Source organism: Nanorana parkeri, unplaced genomic scaffold (genome assembly GCF_000935625.1).
Source record: "Nanorana parkeri isolate BGI_ZX_2015 unplaced genomic scaffold, ASM93562v1 scaffold689, whole genome shotgun sequence".
Classification (NCBI taxonomy): domain Eukaryota; kingdom Metazoa; phylum Chordata; class Amphibia; order Anura; family Dicroglossidae; genus Nanorana; species Nanorana parkeri.
This window is the reverse complement of record NW_017306957.1, coordinates 239,833-262,225: the sequence shown is the minus strand read 5'-3', so window position 1 is coordinate 262,225 and position 22,393 is coordinate 239,833. Positions and strand designations below refer to the sequence as shown.

The following is a 22,393-nucleotide window of genomic DNA, read 5'->3' as shown; positions in this document are numbered from 1 at the left end:
GTGGGCAAACTTCATTATCAATTTGTGGCTCTTCCTTTCGGGTTGGCTTTGGTTCCAAGGGTTTTTACTTTTTACCAAAGTTCTTGCTCTTGTTTTTTTCTTTACAAGGGCATTCCGATTGTTGGATATTAAGACAACCTTTTTACTTTGAGAACAGTCTCTTCCTACTCAATGTCTAGACAGTCCTGAGCACATTAGAAGACTTCAGGTGGATTCTGAACATCGAAGTCATCCCAAGTTCCATCACAGCGCTTGGAGCATTTGGGTCTTCTGTTAGATACCCTTCAAGCTAGGGATGCACCGATACCGATACAAGCATCGTATCGGCCGCGATACCGAGTATTTGCATGGGTACTCGTACTCGTGCAAATGCTCGGATGTCTAAAACGAGTACCTGTGTCCGCCATCTTCCACCGCCGCACACAGCACACAGGACCACGTCTGCATTTATTCAAGATGGCCGCGATCTCCTTCTCCACGGGCGAACGGCCGAAAGCAGACTCCGCCTTCAATTCCTCTGTCCTCACTCGTGATTGGTGGGGAAGCCTGTCAATCATCCAATCGGCCAATCAGCGTGAGAAGAGGCCGGCATTGACAGATGACTAGGCTGTGACACGAGGGGATGAAGCAGACGGAGAAGACGGAGAAGAAGGTTAGCAGCACTGCTGGGGCTGGGCACAGGATGGGGGGTGGGCACAGGATGGCCTCAAAAGTTATATTTGTCTCAGCAATGGAAAAACATTTTATTTTATTCATGCTGTATTCACTCAGCTACGATTCCCTGGCTGGAATCCATACTTTTGCACCTGCAAGTTAGTTATGTGAATGAGGCCTAAATGTAAGTTTAAGATGATTTTTTTTACTTTTGGGAAAGCTTGGTGGAGTTATAATTGGAACAAAAGCAGAGGTTTTGCCTGTGATATTGCAACTTGCAGGTGCAAAAAAAAGGATTCCAGCCAGGGAATCATAGCTGAGTGAATACAGCATGAATAAATATAAAATAATTGTTTTTTCCATTGCTTAATCAATATTATATAAAATAAAGATTAATTTATCTTTGACCATGCTGTATTAATATAACATGGGCTGGCTGTTAGGTGTGTGAATGAGGTCTTAAGCTAAATTAAGTTTTTTTCACTTTTCTACACAATTCCATCTGCTTCCATCCTATCCATACGCCATCTTGTGGCCTTTTTTCAAATGGCACGTTGAGATTTTACTAACTTTCGCTGAGTACAACTTTGTGACAATTTAAGCAAAGTAAACTTATTTTTTGACAGTCATGTTGTCTTTTGAGTTACAGTTCTTCATAATATTAACAAACTGACCTAAAATCATTATTTTGTATTGCTTTGGAAAAAAATGTGATCTGCCTCTTTAAGAAAAAGTATCGGTAATTGGTATCGGCGAGTACTTTAAAAAAAAGTATCGGTACTCGTACTCAGACCCAAAAAAGTGGTATCGGTGCATCCCTACTTCAAGCAAAAGTATTCCTTCCTCAGAACAAAATATTGATCAAGTTCGGTTGCTTCAATCCCTTCCTCTCTGAGAAACTGCATGAGAATACCGTGATCGATGGTGTCAACCTTCGTAACGGTACCTTTTGCTCAGTTACTTTCCAGGACTTTACAGAGGAACATTCTTACAACGTGGGACAAGTCTCCTCTGTCACTGGACAAGATCTGAGTGAGTGTCATGGTGGTTGACAGCCCCTGCGTTGACAATTGGAAGTCATTTTCTGCCCATAACTCGGAAGATCATCACAATGGATGACATTCTTTTGGGATGGGCTGTGTCTTGGATCATCTGTCTGAGCATGGTTGTTGGTCTCCAGCGGAATCCAAGCTTCCGATATTTGTCCTGGACTTGAGGGCAATTCGTCTGGCATTGTTTCACTGGACCTTTCTTCTCTCTGGGTGTCCGGTTCACATTCAGCCACACAATGCTACGGCGATGGCAAACATCAATCACCAGGGAGGCACCAGGAGTGTTTTGGCACTGATGGAAGCAGTCGATCTTGGATTGGACTGAGCTTCAGGTTTCAGTGGTGCACATTACAGGAGTAGAAAAGTGGCAGGTTGATTTCCTTAGCAGACAACATCTTGATCTGGGCAAATTGTCTCTCCATCCAAAGGTGTTTCAACAACTTTGTCACCACTGTGGAACGCCAGATGTGGATCTTCTGGCTTCTCATCACAACAAGAAAGTGGACAGATTTGTGTACAGAGTGAGGGATCCATCGTTGGAGGCAGTGCCTTAGTAGGTCTGTGGGATCAGTAAACACTATTGTATATCTTTTCTCCACTGATGCTATTGCCTCATCTGCTTCACTGGATAGAACATGGAGGAATTCCAGTCCTTCTTTTCTCTCCAGATTGGTCTTGCAGGGAGTGGTATGCTGAGTTGGTTCATCTGTTGGCAGATGACCCCTGGCTTCTTCCAGATCTGCCAGATCTGTTATCTCAAGGCCCAATCTTCCACCCTGCATCTCAGTTGCTGGCTTTAACAGCCTGGCTGTAGAAACCCAAGTGTTGAAAGACAAAGGAATTTCAGGATCAGTTCTTCTGACTATGCTCAATGTTCATTGACCTTTCCTTAGGGTTTTTTCCCATGTGCTTTTTCTATATGCCAAATTTTGTTTATCAAAGTTTAGCTCCAAGTACCATAAGGGTCAAATATCTGCTTTGTCGGTCCTCTTTCAACCTCCTCTTTCTTCCAATTCATTGATTCATATTTTTATTCAAGGAGTTCCACACTTGGCTCCTCATGTTAGGTCTCCTCTTCCTCAATGGGATTTGAACTTGGTTTATCTGTTCTACAAAAACCTTTTAACTATCTCAGTCAGTTATTTGTCTTTGTTATTCTGAAAGGTTGCCTTTCTTGTGTCCATTACCTCGGCTAGAAAGGTTTCAGAGTTATCTGCTTTGTTTTGTGGAGAACCCTATTTTGGTTCTTTATAAGCACAAGGTTGTTTTAAGACTGCAGGTTTCCTTTTTACCCAAGGTGATTTCAGCCTTTCTTTTAAATGAATACATTGTTTTACCTTCACTTTGTCCAGCTCCTGTTTATCCTAAGGTAATTTCTCTGCATTGTTTGGATGCTAGTGTCCATTTATCCTGGATGCAGCAGCATAACCCTGAGGCCCTGTTCACCCCTTTACGTTTTGTTGCGCGTTCAAGGCTCTATGAACGCTCTACAAAACGTACAAACATGAAAATCCCACAAGTACATGTACTTCTTTGGGCCGTTTTTGTTGGGCGTTTCCATTGGGATACAGCCAAGTAGCACTCGGAAACGCGCGTTTAGGTCTCGTTCACACCTAGGCGTATTGCATATGCGCGTCTTTCGTGCGACCGTTGCACGTTTTTTTACCGCGATTCGCGGTAAAAAAGTTGCGCGACCGTCGCGCGTTTACGAAGGCTACTTGGCTGTATCCCAATGGAAACGCACAACACAACGGCCCAAAGTAGTACCTGTACCTTTTCAGGCGTGGGCCGTTTTGTAGCGCGTTAGGGACGGACGGAAATACGCCAAGGTGGGAACGAGACCATTGAATACAATAGGATTTATATTTTTGAGCGTTTTGTAGAGCGTTCGTCGAGCGTAGAACGCGCTACAAAACGTTCAGGTGTGAACGAGGGCTAGTCTCAGAATTCATGGTAAGAACAAAATTATTTTGTTATATCTGCATCTCTTAAACAGCATGCTTTGTTGTCAGGTTATGTCAATAGTGTAGTTTTAATTTTATTTATAGTTGTCCTGTTAAGTTTAATAATTACTGCTCTTCTGTGGCTGGGACCACCTAAGAGGAGCCATGTAGAGGTATGAAGGAGGGGCCTAACAATAAAGCACAAATACTCTGACAACAAACCACAAGGCTCAGCACCTATTACACAGAGATTTTATTAGACGATAATTATAATTATTCTCTGCTTTCAGAACGACCTTCACCGTGCTATTCAGAGGACGCAGTCTGCCATGTTCAATCAGGTGATCATTCTGATCTGCACTCTTCTGTGCCTTGTCTTTACAGGGTAAGCAATCATTTTGTGTCTGACTTACTGTTAATCTCCCATTTACAGAGCAGCACTGTAATTTCCTAGTCTTAGAAGAGCGAAGGCCTCTTTAGCGACAGTGGCTTGGTGACAGGAGCAGATGATTTTGGAAACGGAACCAGTGATGATGGTTCAGCAGCTTAATCTGTAGGACAAGCATGTCTGAGATTGTTCCGTCTTTTGAAAAGCTATGATGAATTCTGTATCATGATCATATACAGGTGAAACTCGAATAATTAGAATATCGTGCAAAAGTAATTGCAGTAAGTGCTGCAAAAGGGGCCCAAACCAAGTACTGAGTACATATGCATGCTTGTACTTTTCAGAGGTCCGATATTGTTCTATGTACAATCCTTGTTTTATTGATTGCATGTAATAATCTACTTTTTTGAGGTTGTGGATTTGGGGTTCTTGGGGTTTTCATGAGCTGTAAGCCATAATAATCACAATTATGACAAATCACGGCTTGAATTATCGTGCTTTGCATGTAATGAGTCTATCTCATATATTAGTTTCACCTTTTAAGTTGCATTAGTGAAATAAATGAACTTTGCACAATATTCTAATTATTCGAGTTTCACCTTTATATTCTTTATACATAAAACATAATTACATTGAAGCACAGTAAATTCCCTTTAAATCCTAACCCAGCAATTGTTCCTTAATGGCGCCTCTATCTCCTGGCGTGATATTGTAAGCTGCTAATTCTATGTATTGCTGCATCCCGCCTCTGTCCTCAGCGCAATTACTGTGTCGGCGTGCTGTTAACATTACTGAAAAGAGCGGAAAATTATAACTTCTCCAGGCCTGACGCATCATGATGGCCGCGAAATACAGCAAGCAATAAATGTTTTTCCTCCTCAATTCCTTTTTTAGTGTAAGCAAGCAATAATATATTAGTCTCAGCACACCCTGACAGCCAGACAAAAGTCAAGGTTTGACATTCTTCAGAAAAGATGTCAAATCTGTCACTTTTCTAAGAAGGACAGTTTAACAGAAAGACCAGTGAGCCTGTTAAGAGTTTGAACCTTTTTGTGGAACTTTAATGGGGGCCGTTGCCAGAGTTTCCCTGTACGTATAAAAGTCATGCTGCACAGATAAAGTTCCTGCTTTTTCCTCCAGCAACCTTTCCTCTGCTCCAGTATTGCCTGCAGACTCCATAGAGGTGATCCCGGGGGTTATGTAAACAGCAGATTGGCTGCTGCACATGTGCGGAGTGAGTCTTTATTTAAGAAGCAGCAAGCTGTCAGCAGAGGTTGCATGGTGGAGTATGAGAACAGTGGACTGACCTGTGTCTGGACCTGTGTCCTGCTATATCTACCATCCTCTGCAGAGTATTTACACTTCAATAATATTTCTGTTTTAATGGGGATAGGGAGCAGGGTTCAAAGGCTATCAGAGGAGCCATTTCCCCATCTATATTACAAGTGCCGCTGTGCTGAAGTTAACTCATTAATTTATACTTATTCTGTTTTGTGATAATCAACAGCAAGATGATGAATAGAAAATGCATAAATAGAAAATGAGGTGATTCGATACAGATATACTCGCCAGCACAGCTCCAGCTTCAGGTTCAGGCTCTTACAGTGGTTCTTCTACACATAAGACACAAAAGTAGAAAAAAAGGAAAGTAGCCGCACTGCAGAATTAAAGCCACCTAAGTAGTTTTATAGAACGGTCCAGTGCAAGGTAGTCCACCAGAACTTTACCCCCTAAAACGCATTTCACTCACAACAAGGTTAGTGGTAGAGTAGGAGCTACCAGGTGATAAGATTTGGTTATACACAAATCAATCTAAAGCAACGGGAATTAATCAACATCCTCATCAATAACAAGCTGTTTAACATACCCCCACTTCAGTTCGATATACAAAATGTATCAAACTTGTCTTAACACAAGATACTAAATGTCAATCCTCATAGGAGGGTACTATTGCATAAAAGTAGAAACATTCTCCATAAAATAATTACTAAAGAGCACTGTGTGGGACAGAACTAGTTTCCCTTTAAGGCTTGTGCACACCATATGCAGTGACCTGCATTAATCTGCACAGAAAAACACACTGTTATTACCCAGTTATAACATAATGCAGCGATGAGGTATGGTGTGGAAAAATGCTGCATTTTTCTGCGGCACATTGCATGGCATAGCATGTAAATTTAGCACGGAAACTTGAATAAAGTGTTGTTACAACATATGGCACCACTCCTTACCGCTGCTACACAGTGGACACCAGCCCACATGCTACAGCCCCTTTAAGCATGCATGCTGGTGTGAACAAGCCCTTAATGATATGATTCCTGAAACCTTAAAATAAAATAAGCAGCAATTGTGCAGTTACCCGTAACAACCAATCAAATTTACTGGTTGCCAGGGGTAACATCTCCACTTTTGTCCTCATTTTGGTACCTCCAGCCCACTGTGTCACCAATAAAAGAGAGCTAGCTTAAAGTGACATTAAACCCTCAGCTATTTTAACATAAAACAATACTGTAATGTGTGCCTTACTGTAATCCATGGTAGTTTCCCTTCTCTTTGCTGCTCTTCCTTTTAAATCTGTATCCGTTCTCATGCTGGGCAGAACTTCTGTTTTGCAGCAGACTGCCTTGTCTCAGGAATGGATATATGGTGTCTGTGTATAGGTTTGTATAGGTTTGTAACCTGAGCCAGCACTACAGGAAGAGTCACTCAGCTGCAAAGGGAAGTTCTCCCCAAGCATGAGAAGACATGAGCATTTAAAAGGAAGAACAGCAAAGAGAAGGGAAACAACCATGGATTACAGTAAGGTACACATTACAGTATTGGTTTATGTTAAAGAATCTGAGGGTTTAATGTCACTTTAAGAAAGCTGTTGTGGTGAAGATGTTGCAACCAGTCAAACATCATCTTCCCTCTTTCTTTCTTTTCTTTAGTTTATTAATGTCCCTACTTTGACTTTAGGCGTATTATTTTGTGCAAAATTCACACCCCCCGATCTTTCAATTAATACCTATGGTGTATTATAATATTACAATAGCCCTTCCGTATTACGTGCGACAATACCTCTGTAGGAAGGGGATATATATAGAACATACATTTCTTTTTCTGCCCAGTTTTTACGCACTTTGCCTTGCAGCAGGCACATCATACAAGTTACAATGGCCTTTTTATGAGCAGGTAATCATAGCCCAATAAGACAGATTGGGGACATGACTGCAGTGCGCTGCAGCATGACCGCAGCTCGGCTGTTCTTGCTTTCGCATTTGTGAAGTCAAAGAAAATAGAAGGACAATAGTCATGACTCATGCAGCCTATCACACAGTTTAGCTTACTGCCTGTTTTCTCTCTACTTTTTCATGCAAATACTAGTTTTCATTTGCGTTTTATAATCCTCTGTGCTGCCGATTGTCATTTATTTAATTTCCTGTTTGCATTTTGCAGATAAGGCAAGGGTTTTAGCAAATATTTCACATCCTCACTAGGCTGTTGGGTGCTTTACAAAGGACTGAACTTAAAACGTTATAGGGAAAATTCAGTAATGGTAATTGTGCCTAAGCAGTACCCTGAAAAATATACCTTCTCAATTTGAATTCCTCCCGAAAAATAGCAGTACATTTCCTGGTATGTTAGTGTGCCTAGGCACCCCTGTGTTACTTTACATTAAGGTAAAGTACTTCAACACTACAATAATATCTCATAATAACACTAATAATAACTGGGTCTCCAGTGGGACGTTTTCCCCTTATTTCCTGTCCTGGCAACAGCATTATCAACAGGACAGGAAATCTCAAACAGGAACTAAGACAACAATAAAAATGTTTTTTTAAGAGTAGAAGTAGGATCTTTTTCAGCTTTTTATTGCTTTCTGTGTCTTCAGTGGACATTTTCCCTCGCTTCTTGTCTTGGTGATAGGGATAGGAAGTGAAGGGAAATCACCCCACAGACTGCAATATATCCTAACAACCGGTTCTAACCCCACCTCACGCCCCCCATCAAAAATAAAAGAAAGTGTTTGGGTTTAAATATACTTAAATACTGTCCCTTAAAGCCTAACCCCATTAAAAAAAAATGACCCTTGCAGTGGGGCTTCCCCTGCGCTGCAAGGGTTAATTGTTGAATTTGTCTAGGAGGAATATAAAGAGCAACTCTACTTACCCTATTATTCACTCCTGAAGGCTTCCTCCCAGCTGCATGACCGATCCCCTAAAGCTGTTTCTCTTTGCTGGTCACAGGCACTCTAATGTCATCCCATACTATGCAGGACCAGCAGTCCTGCATTGTAAGTAAAGATGCTGAAGGCACACCCACAGCCTGGAAAGTGGGGAAGAGTGCCACGGGAGCGAGGAATAAGGTAAATATCACTGCTTTTTCTGTTCCCCGTTGACATAAGTGAGCATTTAATCCTTGCATGATGGGGAAGTCCCAGTGCAAAGGTAATTTTAAATTTTTCCCACAGCTCAACATTAATTCCCAATTATTTTAATATTGAGACAACAACCTAATCTGTATTCTAGTATGTAGAGGAAAAGGCTAACTTTGGACTGTGGCTGTTTTTCAGGATGTGCGGCATTCAGCATTTGGAAAGAGCTGGGGAAAATCTTTCACTCTTCAATTCATTTTATTTCTGCATTGTGACATTCTCTACTGTGGGCTATGGAGATGTGACTCCTAAGATATGGCCATCTCAGCTGCTAGTGGTGATCATGATCTGTGTGGCACTCGTGGTGTTACCACTCCAGGTATGCTATACATGTTCTGTCTTTGTTGGTGGTGAAATTACATGCACTCATAGGATTAGAGCAAAGACCTAAGGGTACGTTTTAGCATTGCCAAATCAAATTATTATCTTCAGTTAAAAAAAAGTGCCTCATTTTTGGCACAAATAAAAATGCTTTTTCCAAGGTTCCTCATGTGACCTAGATCAAACCAAAAGATCTTATGATTTCTGGATATTAAGGGCATTGTTAGAGTTTCACATGATCATAGACTGCAGGGAGTCTGTCAACTAACACCTGACTGATAGACTAGCAGGATCCGGAGGGCACAACCAGGTAGCAGAGCTTCCTGTGTTTGTAATTAGCAAATATGGCTTCCTCAATCTACAGTTATATTTTCAAAAGATACAAACAAGGCTTTTAATAAATAAATACACATTGGTAAGATTACTTTTATTAAGATAATCTGTATGGCATGTTCATTTAAAAACAGTATACTGTAGTTCCACTTTAAATTGCAAATAGCAGCTTCAAAAATACAAATATACAAACAATAAATATTTTATAGCTACCATGCATCTTCTTTTGCTGTTGGGGGCAATATAAAAAAAAAATTCTGTTCAACTTTGGTTTCCAGCCTGTAACAATTCCAAGGCCCTATTAACAGCTGAGGAAAATGATATCCTATGATGTCTGAGCCCCATCGTCTGTTCATTGTCTTGAGCTGCCATTTCTACAGGCTGGCCTTGTATTGGGACACTGTGCATTCTGCTGTACAGAAAGCTCAACAATTCTCAGGATGGAATTACCATGGGGTCTGCAATATCAGTAAAGGGCATAGGGTCTACTGAGGTGTAGAGTTTAAGGAGCATCCGTTTTTCTCAAGTTAAACTTCCTAGGAGGTCCGACTGACACGTCATTGCTCTTAAGTTCATTCAACTAAAATGCCTGAAGATGAATTGAAGTATAGTCAGTGAACACAGGTGGCCAAAGCAGCAGGCAAGCAAGTTGTGCAGCAGACAATTGAACAACTGAATCCAGAAGAAAGACCAGGGTCACAACCAAAATAGCAACCGGAATCAAAGATTGTCTGCCAACAGCCAGCAAGAGAACTCACAAACAAAGGATTATCAGCTAACCCTGCAAAAGGTGAGAGAGGGTTTTTCTTAACCATTAAGAACAGAAGTACCTTCTCATCTGGAGAACCTGCAAGTGAACACAGCTTTTAAATAAATTGGCTAAAATTCTGACAGTTCTGAAGGTGTCCTTGTTTCACTTCATTTCTATATGGACAGTTTGTTGACAAAGGTTGCAGAGTCTTCAGGAAGATACGCTGTCCTTAGGGATGGAGCTGTTGTAAAGAATCTGTCAACTCCACACTGGCTTGATGTTGGAGAGTCTACCAGGCATAACATAGCGCTGCAAAGAATCTCTAGGTACCAAACCCTGGGTGACAGAAGTTAACCAACACTGAAATAATGGAATTTTTTATTCTGATTAACTCTGAATCTTCAATACCCAACCTATAGCTTTTAATATAATCTACAGGATCAAGACTGCTTACAGTTTCTCTCACCAGCAAGGACCATAATAAGAAATACTGTATATTTTAACATTTTATTTTAAAGTTACCGTTCTTGCTAGAGTACAGCAGAAACAAAACAAAAACATATAAGCATGAGTTTAGTTCTTCTGTTTCCTTGTTGTCTCCCATACTTTTGGAAAATCATCAGCAGGTCCTAAAGCTGCAGAAGGACAAATTGCTTCCTGACATCTAACCATCTATGGTCAACTTTATCATTGTAGGATGCAGACAGAGCCTATGCCACCTTCTCAGTGCTTGCTTCTTCCCTTCCTTGGGTCCATTTTATCAGTCTTATCATTTTTAAGTGATATCTGTTTTTTACTATATGTATACAACATTTGTGTTACAAATAAATCCCTTTTATAAATGCCAAGGGATTCCCAGTGCACCCTAGCACTAGCAGGATTGTCTCCTTTAAGGCATTCTGTCTCTGAATGAGACCTTGACAGAGCAGTACAGAGGGAGTTGATGAGAGAGAGAAGGTTGCATCAGTTACTGTTCTGACTCATTCAGTGCAAATTTCAGCTTAAGCTATTGTGCTCTGTGAACAGGCTTTTACAAAAGGGAGCTAAAACATGGTGGCTTTGGGTGGCTGCATGCTAAAAAGGATGAAACAAAATATTATGCAGTAGTTTTTATTTACCACCTTTAAAAAGGAAAGTAATGTTTTATTTTTTTGTCCCAACCGTTCTAAATAAAGAAAATCTATACAAAGACACTATATGTTCCCATTAATGCTCAAACAGATTGTAAATTGTCTTTAGAGTATGGAATGGTTTTTATATATATTACGAAGTCCTTCTTAGGTATAAAATAATAAATGATATAGAAATAAATGAAATAGGGCATGCATAACAGAAGGCTAAAATACGATCTTCAGTATCTTCATAAGGAAAGAAGGCATGAAGAGCCAAAAGAAACACAATGACACAAAGCCTGATGCAGAAGATAACAAAGGATGGCTTGTAATAATAAAATGACCTCTGGAAACGAATACACTTGAGTAAATAGACTTAGTAAGATAAAATAAATAATTATCCAGAGTATTTTAATTCAGTTTATTGCTTGTGGTTTAAAATGCAACTATCTATCCAAACAGACAATTAGCATCCTATCACCCTCACTGGGCAATGAACAAGCATTATCTTAGTGCTGAGGTACCCCCTGTGGTGTTGTCTATCTATAAGCTGGCGAAGCACGGCTCTTAATAGCTCCCAGTGCCTGAATTCTTATTAGATTGGCAGCATTATGAGCCAGACTGGTTTACGGTGCAGAACCTCATAATCAGAGTCTGATTTCTGTTATTAGGGTGTTTAAGGAAGAGAATATCTATATTCTGCTCTTTTACTAGCAGTAGTAATGATGTTTTAAATAAATAAATAACTTTACTAAAGGTGTATTATCTGTCTGAAAGATGGTTTTTAATATTATGGTTTACTTTAAAGGAGAACTATAAGGTGAGTGAAAATCACTCAGCCTCATAGTTCGAGCCCATGTGTGACAATGAAACTGTCACACGTCGGCTCAATAGATCGGGAAGTGAGCGAACACATACCGTCGCTCGTTCACTTCTCATTCATGTCCCTGCAGAGAGCCGTGACTGTCACTCACGGCTCCCTGCAGGGATTCTCCCCCCCCTGTCTGATCCCCCCTCCCCTATCTGACTGGCGGAACGGACGGTGGAGGGGGCCGGTACAGCTGGCTCTGCCTCTAGATAGGCAGAGCCAGCTGTCAAACACGCAGCTGGGTGGATCTCGACTAATGTCGGGATCCATCACGGCTGCGGCGGTCTCAGTATCCCGCGAGCTGTAGCTCACGGTATACTGAGCTTTGGGTCACGGGAGGTCGCTAATTTATGTCCTCCCGTGACCCTGAGGAGAACTATGGGGAAAAGCACTGACCCCATAGTTCTCCTTTAACAGCATTTACTTAATTGTTATAATATCTCTACTGTATATGTTATGTTATTATCAGTGCAGAAATGTAAATGGCTATGACAGGGTGGAAGTTACCCTTAAAGAGATGCTGGGGGTGATTCAGTCCATTGTAGGTCACCCTGTCTGTTAGTCCAAATGCACCATTTGTTGGCAAAAGGACAGAAAACACTGCTAGATTTCTTTTCCTGTAAAGAAACCTATTGAATGCTGTGTGTTTTTTTTAAACTTATTTGCTTTTTAATTAGATTTTTATTTATTGCCAGTTTGAAGAGTTGGTCTACCTTTGGATGGAGAGGCAAAAATCAGGGGGAAACTACAGCCGTCACAGAGCGCAGACTGAGAAACATGTGGTCCTCTGTGTCAGCTCCCTAAAAATCGACCTCCTGATGGACTTTCTGAACGAGTTCTATGCTCATCCACGGCTTCAGGTAGTGTGGCCAGGCTCTCTGCACTGTGAAAGAGACCCAATAACTTTGGTTTTTTTACTTCTATTTGTTATTTAGATTATCTTTTTTTTCAGGATTATTATGTAGTTATTCTCTGCCCATTGGAGATGGATATCCAGGTTCGGCGAGTTCTTCAGATACCGTTGTGGTCTCAGCGTGTAATCTACCTTCAAGGGTCAGCACTAAAAGATCAGGACCTCATGAGGGCAAAGTAAGTATGAGCTGGTGCAGTACAAGGGGTGAGAGTGTGGCCGGAGACCACCAATCAGATTTCAGATGTAATTTTTTACTGCTTCAGTTTAAAAGACAATTTCATTCCAAGGATTCAGTATCTACAATTGCTCATGTTTCAGTTCAACATATTCATGAAAAAATCCATACTTGTTTTAGATTTTTTTCCTGTCAACTTTACCACTTTCTCTTAAGATTGTTTTACTGAAACGTTTCAAATCTCACTTAAAGTGATACTAATCTCAGGAGTGAAATCTTAAAAATACAATGTACCTTATTTGTGTATCACTTGGCTGTAGCTCCTCAAATCATTTCTGAATTGGCGCTGACACTGTCCTTCCTTCTGGAGGGGGGCTACCTTTGTTCCCCATGGTCCCTGTGTGTGTTGTAAAGTAGCCACCACACCAAGCTCGCTCCTGTGATGGACTACAATCTCACGCTTAGTTTACTAATTTGTATTAAGATTGTAGTCTATCACGAGAACGAGCTTGGAGTGGTGGCCACTGTACAACACCCACAGGGACCATGGGGAACAAAAGTAACCACCCTCCAGAAGGAAGGACAGTGTCGGCATCAATTCAGAGATGATTTGAGGATCTACAGCCAAGTGATACATAAATAAGCGTCATTTTTGTTAATAGATCAGGTACTTGAATACATTTTTAAGCGTTACCGCCTAAGTTTGGTGTCACGGTAAGTTTTTGTTCTATAAACACATCAGCATTATTACCATTGTAACAAACAATGCACGTAACGAACAGTACTTGTACAGTCCCTGTACATTCTCTAAAAATTTCCAGCATGCTGCTATTTTGTTAGATGGTTATTTTAATATCTGATTAGTAGAACTCCTGATATATTGTATTTAATATATATTGTGATGATCTACAACCCGCATATAAATAATGTTCTTTAATGCAGGATGGATGATGCTGAAGCCTGTTTCATTCTGAGTAGCCGAAACGAAGTGGACCGCACTGCCGCTGTAAGACTCGAATCCCCCCCCCTCCCCCCCTCATCTATTACTTTAACAGCTGGAAGAGATGTGAAAATATGGAATGGGCTGCCACAGGAATTGGTTCTAGTAGTTAGGGCTGATTGTTTCAAAAGGGTTGAATTCTTTTCTAAATGTGTCAGATATTCACAATTGTTTATAGTTGTGAAAATACAAAGCAGTTTGTTGATCCAGGAATTTATAACAGTGCCATTATGGATCAAGAAGGATTTTTTTCCCCGTTAAAGCAAATTGGACCAAGCTTTATACGTTTTTTTGCCTTCCTTTTAAATAACTGGTGTTATCAATAATGATTTTTAGGGTTGCCAGACGAATTTTATTACCTTGTAAGATTGTATTGGTTTTCATCTGTCTTACCTACAAATCTATTTTGATGTATTCTTGGGAAACAAGCACAAAATACAGATGTCAGTTATACAAATGTAGCAAATACTGTTTATTAATATTTTATTTATAAAATTCCAGTATATTCTGAAATGCTGCAACAACATAATCTACCCATAACCAGCCTTAGAAGCAAAACATTAAAGAAGTTAAACATTAAACTAAATATTTTGAACACCATCACAATATTTTTAAGGGTTTCAACCTTTCTTTAAAATATTTATAGTCTTTAAAAAACAAACCCTAGAAGATGTATTTAATAACATAAAACTGACCCCAGTAGTGTAGCCAGCAACCAATCTGCCATTTTATTGTATTCAAAGCAATAAACAACATTTTCGGATTTGGTTTCTACAGTTATGAACAGAAATTATGGCAGATGTATGCCATGCAATTCGACTAGTTAGGGTAGCACATTTGAGAGCTTGATCTAATTTCTATCTTTAGGACCATCAGACCATCCTGAGAGCCTGGGCCGTGAAAGATTTCGCTCCCAACTGTCCTTTGTACGTCCAGATTCTGAAGCCTGAGAACAAATTTCATGTCAAGTTTGCAGGTAAGTTCAATTAGTCATTGAGGCTGAAGTTCTTAAGTGATATGTATGGTCATATAACCAAGACGGACATTTTATCTTGTGGAAAAGATCAGTTGGAGGAATCTATAATGCATCATTTCATGAACAAAAAAATTAAGGTCAGTCCACCAAAATATCTGCAGGCACTCCTGCTGTTACCAATATTAGGCGATCCCGCCATCCTTGATAGATTAGGAAGAGCTAAAAAAACACAAAAGTGGGCAGAACCACCCAAAACTCCCAGGTGGGCTGAAAGAGAATGATAAATTATGGCAGAGAGATATATATCTGCAGCATATGTAGCTAGAGAAAGATTCAGATCACCATGCTAACTTTTGGATGGCCTGACCCTTTCATTTTAGTTTGCACTACAAGAAAAACGTTCGGTTGTGAAAATTGGGCATTTGAAACTGATTAAGGTGAAAGCCTAGTGTAATTCTACGATATAGATAGATAGATAGATAGATAGATAGATAGATAGATAGATAGATAGATAGATAGATAGATAGATAGATAGATGGACACAGACATTAGTTATTTTAGTGCAGCTGATAATTTTGTTCCTTACTTCCAGATCATGTGGTATGTGAGGAGGAGTTTAAATACGCCATGTTGGCACTGAACTGTGTGTGTCCTGCCACCTCAACTCTCATCACACTACTTGTTCACACCTCCAGGGGGCAGTAAGTTTGCTTTTATTTATTACTTAATATTGCTCTGACAAATTCCACACTCGCTACAGAGTAAAAGGAATAATTCATATCCTTCCCTGTACGGTATGTTAATTCGCAGTACTAAAATCTTGGTGCTGTTTTTGGTGTAGAGCTCTTGATGCCCCAAAATTTGTAAATCCAGCAGCTAAGCTGACCTAAGTGTTCCTTTATTTAAAAGTGTCTCTTACACTAAAGTACCCCTAATACTTTACTGTCCTCCTGCCTGAATGCTTAATGCTTTACCCAAACCCTAAATTCATTACTTGACTTTTAACCCTCCTTCCCCAACACTTCACCTTTACCTTATGCTATAACAATTAAATTGACCCTTACATTTAAACCTCACCCTAACACTTAACCAACCCTCCCAACCTCATTCAATAAAACCTACCTTTAACCCTAAAATGTAAAGAAGATCCCAACATAACCCATAAAGTAAGACCTAACAATAATGCAAACCATTGTTCTGTATATTCTCCTCATCCTGCACTCGGTGCAGCCACACCAAATCTTTGTTGAAGGAATTTTATTAACAATCCAACAAGGAAACACAATGCAAAGATAAAGAGAAGTGTGTACATGTACAGCTCAGCCATATTTCTGTCCCCTCTTTCTTATAGCCTTTGGCTTGCAGACATTTTCAGCTTAGAATTTTAGCTGCCTGTAAACGCCCAACTGATAAAATTCAAAAGCATGAAAAATGCTATGGACTATCCATATTGTGATCGCATAATTCTTTTAATGCCAGCATAAAAAGGAGAGCCCTTTTCTGATCACTGTATGGAGTATAGAAACCTTCAATTAAAATAGCTATTGTCTGTGAATGTGTACAGGTACACTTTAATAGTGTTTTCTGGCACCTATGTGTAGAAAACTGTCACAGTCTGGCTATTAACAGTTGAGACCTCCTTGATCAATATTACATACAATGATTACTAAATATTACATTTGCAGATATTAAATTCCAGCATCTCCGCACAACTCATATGATCTCTTCCAGTCTAGCAGCCCACCGCAACTGACCTAGAATTCTGCGTCTCAGCTTAGTGTATCCCGAATATTTTAACCTAGATTGAGTTCACACTTCTGCTACAGCGCCCATGAATACTTAATCATATGTGAGCACTCCTGTATGTGATGGGATTTTAAGGAACGAGAGGTTGTTCAGCAGCTGTCTTGCATTTCTTGGAAAGTTTAAAAATCGCTATCGGTATTTAGCTGCAGCAATTTCACTCTTGTCTTGTCGTTGTCAATTGTATGCAGTAGCGGTTTAAAGGAAACCTAACCTCAGAAAAACAAAGAGGCAGCCACTGCCAGCCTGCTTCTGAGTTGCAGATCTCTGGCTTGGATGTTTCCTATCTCTGACCGCAAACAGGTATACGGATCAGAAGTTCTGTCTTCATTCTGATCTCACTTCCTGCATGCTTGTTCCAGGTCAATGATGGAGGCCAGAGACAGCCAGGCAATTAGTGTTTTCAGAAGCTCCTTTGAATAGAGAGATCAGCAAATGGTAGCATGTACCATGTCCATGTACATATCAATGCTATTAACATATATTAGGTGTTCTGTGAAATAGGGCTTGAAAACATGAGGATACCTTTGCGTTTTATTTACTTTGTCCATGTGGTTTTCTACTGTGATCACCAGAATTAATACAAATATAACAATGCAAGTTGGACCCGTCCGGGCTGCCCCATGTTTTTATCATAATTTGTCAGAACACACGCAGCTCTCGTTTAATTCCATACAAGTTTTGGGACAAAAGGTAACATATTTAGGTGTAAATATGTTATCACATCAAGCAAACATAACAGTAGCTAGCAAAACATAAGCAAACAAGAACTCCTCTCAAGAAAAAAAATGAACTTTTTATTTTTGTTTAATGTTATATAAATTTAGGTGATTTGCCCAATTTTAGTAGAAAACCCCCCATAAGTAACTTATAGAAAAATTTGTTCTGGATGAATGTCCTCTTCTTTCTGTAGGGAAGGGCAGCAGTCCCCAGAGCAGTGGCAAAGGATGTACGGGAGATGTTCTGGTAACGAGGTCTACCACATACGTATGGGAGACAGCAAGTTCTTTATGGAGTATGCAGGAAAAAGCTTCACCTACGCTGCTTTCCATGCCCACAAGAAGTAAGAGACACTGACGGTTTATGCCTTACTGTTTAACCATTTTATGACAAGAGGTCAGTGATGCCTAGATGCCCAGGCAAAATTCAGAAGTGTCAGTATATATCAGGTAAAGCAACAGTAACTGACTAATATACCTATCAAAATATTATTAAAAATATTATATTGAACACTTTTTTCACTTTCTTCATTAATTAATTTAATGAAGAAAGTTAAAAAGTAGTGCGAGAGGTACAGTGACAGCTGTAATTGGCAGTTTTTGTTTGTAAACAAACCTCATGTGATCACGATGAAAGGCTAATATGATGATCACTTGATTGCGAACCACACTAATTGGTTTTGGATCAATCATCAATCAACATTCTTTTAGCATTGGTCAGCATGCCTGAGACCTTTACTGTACAGATTGCAGTTGTGAAGGGATTAAAATTAGAAGAACGCACCACACCAGGAATAACTTTCACTAAAAATAAACAGTGGACAAAAATACATCTACTGAACAATCTTTCCAAAGATAACATAGTTCTATCTTACCTTGAGAAAAAGGTCTTCTTTTCTAAAATGTTGGTTGTAAAGTTTTGTTTGTACCCTATGTTCTTTTGAGTAAACGTATATAAGAATTGACTTCCTGTTGGGCTTCCCCTTCTCTCCACATCAGCCTTTGAGGTATCTGTGTGAGGTGAACTTTTTATTATACCAAAACCCTTTATCACATCAATGGATAAAAGGGTGTTTTAGGTATTTACCTGTATTTACTTTTTAGTTATTTGGGGTCGCTTTGTTGTGTTCCAAAGGTGTGTATTGTCTTTGTCTGAAGAGTGGGGACAATAATAATAATATAGTAATTTTGCACTGTAGGTATGGCGTTTGCCTGATAGGAGTGAGGAGAGAGGACAATAAAAGTATTCTACTGAACCCTGGGCCCCGGCATATCATGGCCAGCTCTGACACTTGCTTCTACATAAACATCACCAAAGAGGAGAACTCGGCCTTCATCTTCAAACAGGAAGAGAAGCAAAAGAAGAAAGGGAGAGGAATCTATGGTGAACCATCTCGACTTCCTGTTCACAGCATCATTGCCAGCATGGGTAATTACTTGCTTTCCTATAAAGCTTATTATACTTCTTAAATCACTTTCTGCCCATGTTCAGTCTTCACATTCTCTCCTTGCGGGTGCTCACAGTTTTTAATAGTTTATTATCCATCAGGTTATGATAAGGAGACCAAAAGGAACCAGAAACATGAAAATATAGCGCTGTACTGAACAACCTAATTTGTCTTTCATTTAGCAGATATGCAGTTCATTACTTAATTCCTTGTGGTTGGCTGTTCACCTGGGCTCCCCGTTTAACAGCCCAGATTAAAGCCAACATGTAAACAGCTTCTTGCTGACTATAATCAGTGCAAAATATGGGTTCTTTAAAATAAGATTTAGGGGGTATCAACACAGGACAAGGCATACCCAGGCCTACCATAGAATTGATATAGTTCACACAGCAATCTGCAAGTAGGAGCTAATAGCTTTATATATTAGGTGTGGCCCTAAATTGGCCAGTGTGCATATATGAATGCGTGTCCCTGCCCACGTTCTGAAAAAAAGGACTAATTTCCTTAATTATTTGCACTTGTGTTGGAAGTAATGTAGTATGACTATAGTACACTGTATTTTCAAGCGGTTTATAAAAAGCGTGAAAATCATGGCTATTAGGGAATGTTAGAAGTGCCAGAGAGCTGTGTACATTTCCGGAGTAAATGGATGAAGAGGAAACTCATGTTATATTGTATTATGAGAACATTGTGAACAGCAGGACACAAATAGCGCAGAAACAGCTGTCACAGCTGGGGATAATGGATTCATATAACCTGGTAAAACTTGGAGAAGTGCTGCAATCACATGGCACTGCCAGGAAGCGAGCCCAGGAAATTACCTTGATATAAAACATTCCATCTGTTCTTCTCTGTAACCTTTTCACTGCCATCTGTCACATTCGGCACAAACCGGCTTTTCCAGTGAGGAGAACAATAGCCAAAAAGGTTAAAATATGTCTAGCAAGGAAAGTTGCAGAAAAGACAGGTTCCCTTTTTTTTTTTTTTTTACTTGTAGTATATTTGCCTTCCATTTTTCACCCCTTCACTTACCGTAAATACAGAATTACCAGCCTATTTTTTCATGATTCCTCCCTGTCCACTTTTTCATATGTTATGAGCTGAGATCAGGGATCTGTATCCATATAAGCCCCTAACTGTACATCTCTGAAAAATGTCTGCTGGAGTCACTCTGACCTGATTGTAACTGCCAGTTATGCACAGTGTAGGTTGCAGCAGCCTACAGAGTGGAGCAGTGCACAAGGGGAACTTTTTTTTTTTTTACTTATATGGCAATCAAAATTGGGCATCTAATCATACCTATCCTTTACAAATATGGAAGGTAACTTATATCAGATTGAAGTGTATAGGCAAAAGTAATGCAACACTTATTTTTTGGTTTGACTTTTATGCACAGAAGTGAAGTTGCCCTTTAAAATAACTACATAATGAGACGAAAGAGGCTAGAATTAGACATCCTTCTGTGTACTTTGTTAAATTTACTGAGCTTATGATATGTGGGACGTTTTCCATCTCTGAAAGGATTGCAGTATTAAGAGGAATGGCAGTTTCCTATTTACTAAATCTTCTTCGTGGCTGTAACACGATTCTTTACATAATTTCCTGTTGCTACAAATTGGAATTGATGATTAATTGTCATTAGCGATTAGCTAATCCCCCTAAATTTGCTCTACTGGTAGTTCGGTTAATTTGAACCCAATGCACTTGCAAATCAGATTATTCATCACAGATTGTATGCATTAGAAGAACAGAAGAAGGCGTCCAGTCAGGAGAGGACTAGGCTGGGGGCCAGGGGGATTTGCCACATGGGCCAGCACTAATGAGGTATATTGGCTGGTAGCACTGAGTAGAGACACATCCACCATTGAGATAGCACAGGACATGCAGTCAGTGACATATTCTACGCATTGCATAGCTATTTGCTTCCTGACAGAGGGAAGCATTCCAGCACCAACTTCCTTTATAGGTCTGAGATATGAAGTGACTAAATGCTGATGCTGCAAGATGTACAAAAGAGTGTTTCTCAATAAATCATCTCCTTTAGACACACTTTCACTATGCCCACCAAACAGTGTGTCACCATGGCATATTTTGCGGCATACTCTTTTCTTAGCACACAGCAATCTGTTATAATGTAATGGGGGCAAAGGTAATGTGCAGTGACCACCTCATTATCATCTTTTCAACAATCCTGGCCCATCTGAGTAGGGGTAATCTTTGACACTCAATTCTGTATATTTAGTACCTAAGCATCTAATATTCAGGCTCGCTGTCACGTGGAGGGTGAGGGAGCTTGCTTGGTCTTGTATATGAATTATGGAGGGGCTGAAGTAGCGCATCGGGGAAATGAGAGGGAAGGTCAGTGTCACTTCTAATTTCTTTTCTGTACAGAATCACATTGAGATATAGTTCAATACAAAATAATGCATTCAGGAAAGGAAAATATTTAGTTGCAGTGAATAAACACTGCGGGTCTGTTCAGTATAAGCAGCTATGTATTAATACATATAGCCTAAAGTTTTATTCTCCTTCTTTAATACAGAAACCTATTCGGGTCCTTGTCTGGGGCCCGTGAGGAATCTTCTGATGCTTTGAAGTCATGTAAATTGTAATAATCTAGTTGTAGCCGAAGGCATTTTGTATGTTTAAAAGATTCCCCGGGAAATAAGGAACATTTAATTATATATTCTCTATAGTCTGCAGGCAATGTATTAACCCTGCTCCAGTTATACTTGTACTGCGCTGCAGTGTAAGATAACGAAGAACTGACATCTTGGCATTCTATAACTTCTATAATTCATGGCAGCGAGGCTTGTTTGTAAAACTGGGGCACAGTAAAAATAGTGGTGCTGCCCCTTCCAAGCATGTACCTTCCTTCCTCAATTAAGTGTAACTCCACCTCCGACTAAGTTTTTGGCTTTCAAAAGCAGTATTCACTAAAGTCATTGTTTTCCTTAGTTTGTCAATATACAGGCTTCACAGCCATTCATGTGTGTGGCTTCCATATATATTTTCCCGTGCATACACCTGAAATCCCTGCTTTTATTATGGTTTTGAGATGCACATTTTAAGTTTGGTTCGCTTTGTTACCTAGAAAATCTGAGTTTTTTGGAGTGTGTTATAGGACATATTACGGATAATTTGTAAAGGATTAAAGGTTTTTCTTTTGGAAAAATTAATGTTCACTTTGCAGTTTGCAATGTGAATGTTGGTGAATACGTTGAAGCTCTTGGCACTTTGAAAACCCAGTCTTGTGCTATAAAAAGCATGAGAATAACGATTGGCCCAGAAGTCGGCTCCATGCTCTCTCATCACAAGTGACGAGAGACCATGGAGCCGTTTCCCGCCCAATCAGGAAACCGGGCAGCGTGTAATGCCCAGCATCCTGATACAGGAGGTACTTGTGCTCGGCATCGGAGCATTTGGGCGAGTACGAGTACTCGCCCAAATACTCGGTATCGGCACCGATATCGATACTAATATCGGTATAGGTGCATCCCTAATATATATATATATATAG

The 22,393-nt window shown here is 39.9% G+C and overlaps 1 protein-coding gene across 1 annotated transcript in view; it reads left to right on the top strand.

Annotated features, from left to right (window-relative positions):
* Positions 1–22,393, top strand: part of KCNT1 (potassium sodium-activated channel subfamily T member 1) — a 197,066-nt gene that overhangs the window by 134,164 nt on the left and 40,509 nt on the right. The window contains exons 11-19 of the mRNA XM_018563725.1: positions 3,940–4,034; positions 8,593–8,773; positions 12,535–12,699; positions 12,792–12,928; positions 13,870–13,933; positions 14,795–14,903; positions 15,496–15,604; positions 17,620–17,769; positions 18,625–18,854. Coding sequence (XP_018419227.1) covers positions 3,940–4,034; positions 8,593–8,773; positions 12,535–12,699; positions 12,792–12,928; positions 13,870–13,933; positions 14,795–14,903; positions 15,496–15,604; positions 17,620–17,769; positions 18,625–18,854 — 1,240 coding nt within the window. The remainder of the gene's footprint in view (positions 1–3,939; positions 4,035–8,592; positions 8,774–12,534; positions 12,700–12,791; positions 12,929–13,869; positions 13,934–14,794; positions 14,904–15,495; positions 15,605–17,619; positions 17,770–18,624; positions 18,855–22,393) is intronic.